The following is an 8,980-nucleotide window of genomic DNA, read 5'->3' on the forward strand; positions in this document are numbered from 1 at the left end:
AATGGTGGTTCATACCTCCTAAAGTGACATTTCCCCTCTTAATTCCACAAATGCTTCCAAAAAAGGAAACTATTAGAGACCAATTCAGATATATCTAGTAATTATCCACTATTTATAATTATTGATTTTACTTGTGTCTATTATCATCCTTCAGGAGGGGTGAGGTGTGGGATGACCTGGTGATGTTCTTAGTGGTTCCCGTTGAGAATAATTGTACAGCACATAAATGAAACTGATGGTTGAAGGAAATCTGACCTATGAATGCTCTTAGTCCTCCAGCAGCAATATGACAATTGAGGTGCCCCTGCTCCTGGTGAACAACCTCATTTAGCAGAGTGGGAGGGGGAGCTGGAGGAAGGCGGGGTGACTACGTCTTCGCTCATGGTGCTTCTTCGTTCGACAGGACGCTCTTCATCTGCTGGCGCCTGGAAGAGGGATGATGACCGGCCGCAGTGACATCACTCTGTAATACGCTGTAGGCTTTTAGGGAGAGTTGCGTAGTTGGAGATGATGCTTATTGAGGAAAAAACAGCAAGTAAGGAGACGAAAGCGTTGAATATTTGGGACGGTGACAGTGTGAGGTGACTTTGATTTTGTTCCATCATTTAGATGTCTCAAGAGCAGAGCGGCCATATTGACTTCTTCATGACATATGGTATAACTGACAGATATAGTGGTTAATATTAGCAGATGAAGTGTTGCAGAAGTTTGTAGGCAATACAGAGCAACACAACGCATGCAGGCAACTTTCTGTGCGTGAAATGCCAAGGTTGATCATTAATTCATGGTATGTTTCATAAAGGCACTGTTTCTGAGAAATGTTCAAAGATGAGCGATGTCAGTTGTTTTCATTTGCCTCTCGTTTCCGTGGGAACACAGACAATGACAAGAAATCCTTGGTGACCTGATTGGCAATGTTGAGTACCTTTTGTCTCCACCAGCGCCTCGCAAAACACCTCTCATCTCATTTCTTTCTTCTCTTTTTTAGGTATTTTATGCTTTAACGTGCAAATTAAGCACAGGGGATCTACTTTGCTGCTGCTTACAGAGGATAGCACTGCACGTTAGGATTAAGGCTAATTGAAATGACTATAACGTTGCATGTAGAAGACCACAAGCATATTAAATGATAAATACAAACAAAATGTGGATTCAAAAAGACATCCTTAAACCGAGACAGTGCTTACGTGGTAACAATACAGCTTCTATGACAACTGATAAATGAACCCTCTGCAGACCAAGGCCATCAGGTGTGGCTGAAAGCTCTTGAAAAAAGAGCAAGTGGACCTTTTGTTATCCGTTTTGTTTTTTATAAATAGAACTTACATCGAGAGCAAACTATTCTCATAAATATAGCTAGGCACAATAAACAGCATTATAAGCTGATTTCATCCAATCCACCTTTAATCACTCATTATTTTATCATACAATCTATTTCTTCCAATTTAATCTTTTCTAAAAACCTTATTACTACAGGTTGAAAACTCACATTTATAAAATGTTAACCATCTTGACTAACCAACTGGACCCTCACCTTTTGCCCTTAACCAGCTGTTGTTTTTAGTTTAAATGTATGTTTTGTTTAAGACAGAGAGTATGACAAGTCAATGTGTAGATCATTCACTATAGCTATGACATGTACTATGTGGCCGTACAGTAAATCCTTCTCATCTGCTTTAAAGTCACAAAACAACACCATCATCTCTCCGGGGAGCAGACTCATTAAAGATTCCTTAGAAGACGGTACGTTAATGGCTATGCTGATGGTTAGAAATGTGAGACAAGGAGAGTACGTCTTTCATTGGAAGTAGAGCAAATTCATGGATATAAATCCTTACAGGATACAGCACTTCTTTTAAGTAACAACTTTGAATTCAAGTTCTGTTTAGAGACAGTTGCATACCAAATGAATTCAGTATGCATTCAGGATGGGAAAACATTCTGAAATACAGTTCATAAAGCATAAAATTAGTACAAATATAAATACTTTGATCATCCTTAAGACACATATTGTACGAAAGATTACTCAAAAGGAAAAACAACAAGCTTGAGTGTCAATTCAGTGTTGGAAGTTCTAAACATAGCTGCATGGAAATGCACTTTCATCTCCAAATGCATCATCAGCCCTGGGATCACTACCTTAAAAAATGTACCAAGACCCCCCCATAAAAAGAAATCAAAGGTCCGACATGCATGAGAAGTACAGATCAAAGAAACTGGTAAAGAAGTATTTTGGCATTGAATCTTTATTTAAAAACACACTAAAATACTGATGGTACACGTGCTGAGGGTCGGTCATTTGTCCATAGATTCTGCAGATGAGCTTAACCGTTGTGTGACTGTAGGATTGTCCGTACAGTCTTCTGCTGCTTCATCTTCAAGGACGCCTGCGCCGTCATCTGTCGGCGTCAGAGTGAAATAGCTTGTGTGTTGAAATTTGAGCACTTCGTTACCCCAGCTGGTCCATCCAGGTAGAAGACTTCTGGCAAACAACTCCAAGCACTTGGCTTCAGCTCCAAGGTAGGGCTTCAACACCTCTACAGAGAGAAATGAGGAAGAGGAATTAATGTGGCATGTTTTAATAAACTCGGGTGCAAACACAAGTAGATTTTTATATACAAGTATAAACAGTAAGCAACCCCCGCCCCCCCAAAAGAGTTATGCCTTTGGTTTGCTAATTCATGGCTAAAAACAAGATTTAAGTAGCTCTTAAAAGAATAAATATTTGTTCACTACTGTCAAGTTAAACTTTAAATAAACACAGTTTTCATTAAGGACATGCATGTGATCAACAGAAGATGCTGTTCTTATAACTGTTTTTTAGCCAGGCCCTAATTTTTCCAACATTTCTTTCACATTGTGTGTGTATCCGGAGGATAAAAAAGGATAAGGCAGATGCTATTTACACCCAGGTGTCCGTAGCTAACAGTGCTATTTACACCCGGGTGTCCGTAGCTAACAATGCTATTTACACCCAGGTGTCCGTAGCTAACAGTGCTATTTACACCCGGGTGTCCATAGCTAACAATGCTATTTGCACCCGGGTGTCCGTAGCTAAAAATGCTATTTGCACCCGGGTGTCCGTAGCTAACATTGCTATTTACACCCGGGTGTCCATAGCTAACAATGTTATTTACACCTGGGCTATACATTAGATACTGTTTTGGATGTATAGGTATTTATGGAAATGTTTCTTTGGGGAAAAAGGGCTAAATAATAACCAGCCTGAGAGCACATTAGAAATTCAAATATTTATCAATTTATCGACAAGTAGCAAACATTGTGGCTTTCAGGGCCATGGGACCTGAGGCAGTTGCCTTGAGATGAAACATTCAGATACGTTTACTGCACTGCATTCATTTCTTAAGGAGACACTTTGCTCCATAATCGGCAGAGGACAGCACTGGCAACAGCCCAGCTCCTTCACACACCTTTATATGTGGAGAAAGGCAGTGACCTTGAGTCTATAACAGATGATATTATAGGGCCAGCACACCTGACAGATACTTTTCACTTCCTCTGCCTCGGTGCTACTCTGTCTGCTCTTGTGCATGCTCAAACCACCCTGACACTCGCCTCAGCCAACACTCAGTGAGTTAATGAGCTCAAAAGCCTGATACCCAAACCCATCCAGCCTGCACAATGTGGTGTCCTGCCTCCCGTTTCCTTTGCACGTCAGAGAGACAGAGTCACAGAGGAAAGGCCAAACATGCAGCTCTCCAACTAACTCAACCTTAACCGGTGACTCAGCTCTCAAAGTTAAACAGGTTAAACGGTCTAATTATCCTCTTAACTCTGAAATGGAACAATGTATAAAACTTCTGCAGAGAGGCCTAAGGCAAAGGAAGATGTAACTTAACTACACTTGACAAGAACCCTGCCTTACAGGGTCTTCGTATTCCCCCTAAATTTAATTCAGCCCTAACAAACTAAGAGCAAACTAATTATGTCGCACCAGTTCAATTACAGTACCGTTATTTATTCCACACTTTCAAATATAGATTTTCTTGAAACACTGCTAATCTGAGTTGTTTAATAATCTTATAAATATGGCAATACATTATAAACATAGTTGGATGAAGTAGAATATGTAACATTTTAGTCTATCTTTCTTATGGAATGTTTTCAAGTTATCATCAATTGAATTCGACTCGCATCACAGATGTGGAGTCCCACAGGGTCTTGTGTTTTGCCCCATCTTAATCTTCTTTCAATTATTTCTAATTGTACAGTTTATATCCCAAAATAACATAAAATCCCACTTTTGCGCTGTTGCCTCCACACTTGTATACACCCAATAAAATAATACATGTTTCTCTCTTTATCATTCACTGCCAAAAAAAACTGCTTACAAGTATTTTACTTATTGGTCAATTTTATGAATATAAAACTGTACGAACAAACCCAAAACACGATGCCGCTCCTTAAAGAACCAAAGTGAGTCTAACCAAAAGAAAAACATAAACCTGCAATATGACCTATGATTTTTTATTTTTTAAATAGACTGCTTAAAAGTGAAGATGTAAAGTGGTAGAGCTGACCAAGGAAATAACTATTACAGCTGCCAATGAAACACATTGATGCATAGCTCAATATGATGGATCGATTTTCTAGTCAACACTGATGCAGCCCTAACAAATGGCGAAGTGCCTCTTCCTGACACGAATATTAGGGAACAGCCAATTAACCACTAATTATATTACCAAGTTGGGGAGGGAGCTTTTTTTCACAATTGTTATGGTTGTATGGGGTCCTAATTAATAGGGGCTTGTTGTACAGAGAAATGCAAGCACATTTCTTTCCTGCCGCTTGACCATCTGGCTTGGATGTGTTGTATCAGTAATGGTGTTCCATATCTCTCCATAGCAACCAAATATGTCAGTGATCTGAGCCCTATATGAGAGGGGAGGAGAAGTGGGGCAGGGTTTCTCAACGCTGCAGACTCCAGGGTTGTGGCTTCACACCAGAGGCTGCCCACTGGCTCTAGCACACAGGACATGCTCAACAAAATTGCAGAATAATTACAAGGACGGTAGCTTGAGATGAGAGTAAGAAAGCAAAGGCTGATTAATGCCAAAGGTCTTGGAACATATTTTTGAAATTTCAACAAGTTGCATAATTCATTGCATGAGTAAACAAAATAAAAAAAACTTCAAGCCCTGAGGTGTTTAATGATCAAGTCAAATAGTTAAATAAATAAACAGCTTTATTAGCAGCTCTGCAAGAGTTGGGTTAGGCCCTTCTAATATTTATGACAACCTGCAATTACAATTTTTTTCACTCACAGCATTGAGCCACGCCCACTAACAACAGAGCTTTCAGATTTAAAACCGATTCAAATGAGGTGCACCACAGTAACAGATGCTGCTTTTTCTTTCTGGGAATTTAACACATTTGTTTAAAATGTTTACTTTTGTATTTAATTGTTAGTGCTATTACATTTGCAGCTGTGCACATCTAAATAAAGATGTCTGGATTACAACTCAAAAAACGAAAGCAGCAAATAAAGAAAATAATTAAACCTGTTCTGATTAAACCTGCTGTGAGTCTTAGGCATGAACTAAGAATCACAGGAGATAGAACAGAATGTGTGTGCTAATCTACTTAATCTCTATGTTATCACAGCTCCACTATGGCATGATTATGATTGAAATAAAAATGTTTAGCAATATCGAGCCACTTCCATGAGGTGGAGGCTTTCTGAGCGTCTGAAAGGACGCCGGTGAACACTAGCTGTGTTTTGCACTCCATACTGCACAATAAATCGCGTTCCCCTGAGAGGAAGGGACATGACGTCAAGCCTCTTATTCATAGATCCTGCATATTCATTGTCAAGGTTTTACATTGATGCAAAGTAGCAAGGGTCCGTGTTGGAAGTCAAGTCTTCTTCCAGGACACATTTGATTAAAACGTGCTTATCTGACAAATCAAACCGGTCATGAGTTACCTTATTGTGAGAGGATTCATGCATGTTGTTTTTGAGAGGTTATCTCTCAACATAATTCATAAAGAAATTGCCTATGTTGGAAAAGCAACTTATACATTTAAAAGTGTGATTTTTCCACTTATAAAATGACAATACTTATGAATACATTACTTTAGTGGTTTGGTTTCTCGTATAACAAAACAGTGTAGAAGTGTCGTGTTCCAACATGGAAGAAAATGAAGTTTGCGTACATTTCTACCATGCAAACCTTAACAACTGACTCAGTTTTAGTGCCTTAGCTTTTGCTTATGTTATAGGAGACTCTTATCATTGGATTTATCAAGAAAGATAACAATCTCTGATGTTGCAGCATTGCCCTCTAGTGGCACAGTAAAACACATAACTGTGCTGTATTTCTTGGATATACCAAGCATTCAGAAACATGCTGGAATATTTACCTGAGAGTGAGGGCTTCTGGGAGTGGAGAGCTGATGGGACGCTGACAATCAAACGCTGATCCTCCACAGGAACCTCTGAGCTGAAAAAACAACATTTTATCATTGAATTGTTATAGCATAAATGTTATGTAAAGTGACACAGAGAAGTCACACATATTTTACCTTGTTTCGTTATCTGAAGAGGGACGAAATCGTCCCAGCACCAGCACTTCATATGGCTTCTTATGATGAGAATCCAGTGGAAACACAAACTCTCCAGATGTGGTCACCTAAGAAAAATAAAAACCTTAACACATCTGGAATCTCTCCAATAGTTCAGATGTTTATGATTGAGACATACAAGTTTCTGTACCTTGATCCAGAGCCATTCAGCCACAACTTCTACCCCCCAGTGTGGATACAGCTCATCACGGACAAACCGCAGGTGGCTGGGCCTGTTTGTGACCCAGGTGACCACTAAACCGTTTGGGGAGGCCAGTAAGGGTATAGGCAACCGTTTTAGCTGGGATGAGGGCAAACAACTGTATCTTTATTGAGAAAATAAGGTAAAAACAATCATAATGTTATTATATGTAATGCAAACCCTTCTCTACTTGATTCTTAAAAAGGTCCTGACTGTCACATTATGTACTGTAATATCACTTTTTAAATGGATACAACTCCGGGATCTTCAGTAAACATTTCTTCATTTGAAGGGGTTATAAGCAAGGATACTGGGAGCAACATTACTAGGTGAAATGTATATAGCTTTTGAATATACTGTCTTATTTTAATTGTATACAGTTTATTTTTCTGACATATTCCCCAACCCTTTAGCCTGTTTTTGTGCTATTGTAATCACTAGAAAAACATATTTGTCTCTTCTTTTCACACTTCAAATGTCAAATTACCTGCGACTTCTTTTCACAGACTTGTTTTCCCACGGTGGATCCATCACTATTAAGTCAAACCTTCTTCCATCTGTGTGAGAAACAAGTAGCTTTAGTTACCAATGTCAGGCAAGTGGACCGCCACTTTTGAGATGCATCACAAATGCATTCATTAATGCCACAAAAAACATGTATCTCTTTTTTTGTATCTATAAGGAAAGCAGTTACCACAATCATGCAGTGATGACACCTGTAATACATTTTGTCAAAGCTTTTCCAGATGGTCCGATTAATATTTACAAAATGTTTTACTTCCTTAGATTGTACTCACAGTGGACAAGGGGTTGTATTTTTGTGAAATCAGAAAGCAGGAAGGCTGTGTGTGGTGGTATTACATACTCCTCTCCCATCAGTGTGACCACTGTTGCCCAGTCTGCCCTGTTCTCTGTGACCCGAGAGAACAAGTCTACATGTGACGTACTGCCATCTGCAGCAACAAGTGGCTGAGCACACTCCTCCTGCTGCTCATCGTCCACTAGAGGAAGCTCTTTGGCCATTTCACAGAGAGCGGCAAGGCTGCACTCCTGAGAGGGAAGAGGCTCCTTCACCGTGTCTGTTGTTGAAGTGCCATTAAGATATCCCAGGGATCGGGCAGAATCCACCAAGGACTTGGTTCCCTCCAGGACGACAGACCTGATCTGCATCAGCAAACGTTATATTATTGTGTATGAAATACAACTTTTAATTCTCAGTGATGGAAAGATATTTAATACAATTTTGAGGTACCTTTGTTTTTGTCATTTCATTTTCTTTCACAGATGCAGCCAAGACTTAAGTTAGAAAAAGAGATTCAACCTACCTTCTTATGGAAAGCCTGTGAATCAATTTCCCCCTGGTTGAGTTCACTGTGTTTTCTTTTCCTCTTCTGAAAGTTAAATAAATACAATTTATGTATTTTTCTTCACACAAAGCAGATACACATTTTTTTTTTTTTTTCAGGGAGAATGTTAGATTTAAAAAAAACACACACACTTACATATAACAGGCCTATGTGTCTCTGATTGCTTTATACTTACTACGTTTAAAACAAGTTTAAAAGGGAGTTATTACAACTCTGATTCCTGAAGAGACCTCATACACTAATTTCTCAGTTTGTAATCCAGTGTAATACAACAGCCATGCATCTAATACAAATTAAAAAAACCTATTTTATAGTCTGCTCATGTTGGTGATTGTAAATCGGTGGGTAACCAGCAGTTGTCGCTGTTTAGATGTTTGAGCCCCTTATTTACCTTCGTTGGTTTGTCTGTTTTCTGCAACGTTTCAATGTTTCCTCCATCAGCAGCAACACTAGCAATCGCATCCAAATGGCTTTTTAAGATCTGAAAACACTGCCCTTTGAAACGGCAATTCACATGTGACTTCTGATTATTTTCTCTTACTTGGATACATTGCAAATATCCCTTATCAATGAGGGAGCGTGCATCCAAAACACAGCCCTGCGTGTTTACCAGCACCACGGACATAGTCAAATCTGTGGCTGGCTTTATCTGGCATCAACGGATGTAAATATTACAAGTAGCTCGCTGTGTCGCGGTGCAGCAGCCATGTCCCGCCCAACAAAAGCAACACAAAACGTATCCACACAACGGGATTTCTCTGAAAATGATACCGAAGGCAGAGCGCCTTTTACAATTTAGCGCTGAGTTTCTGTTTCCATTTCGCGG

General features: G+C 39.5%; 1 protein-coding gene across 1 annotated transcript; it reads right to left on the reverse strand.

Moving 5' to 3' along the window:
• Positions 1-2,228: 2,228 nt before the first annotated feature.
• Positions 2,229-8,978, reverse strand: mettl4 (methyltransferase like 4). The gene is made up of 8 exons (XM_034146986.1): positions 8,546-8,978; positions 8,113-8,178; positions 7,585-7,951; positions 7,275-7,344; positions 6,737-6,911; positions 6,547-6,653; positions 6,385-6,464; positions 2,229-2,537 (listed from the first exon to the last, which is right to left on the reverse strand). Exons 1-8 carry the CDS (start codon positions 8,777-8,779, stop codon positions 2,296-2,298), a joined length of 1,341 nt encoding a protein of 446 aa, XP_034002877.1. The 5' UTR covers positions 8,780-8,978; the 3' UTR covers positions 2,229-2,295.
• Positions 8,979-8,980: the final 2 nt, after the last annotated feature.

Source organism: Trematomus bernacchii, unplaced genomic scaffold, assembly GCF_902827165.1.
Source record: "Trematomus bernacchii unplaced genomic scaffold, fTreBer1.1, whole genome shotgun sequence".
NCBI classification, from domain to species: domain Eukaryota; kingdom Metazoa; phylum Chordata; class Actinopteri; order Perciformes; family Nototheniidae; genus Trematomus; species Trematomus bernacchii.

What these genes read in the sequence shown, in the direction of transcription:
- mettl4 (XM_034146986.1), bottom strand. Translation starts at nt 8,779, where the DNA reads ATGTCCGTGGTGCTGGTAAACACGCAGGGCTGTGTTTTGGATGCACGC. An exon ending in AATACAACCCCTTGTCCACT is followed by an intron (nt 7,345 to 7,584) that starts GTGAGTACAATC and finishes TTTCTCACACAG; the next exon opens with ATGGAAGAAGGTTTGACTTA. An exon ending in TCTTCAGATAACGAAACAAG is followed by an intron (nt 6,465 to 6,546) that starts GTAAAATATGTG and finishes TTGTTTTTTCAG; the next exon opens with CTCAGAGGTTCCTGTGGAGG.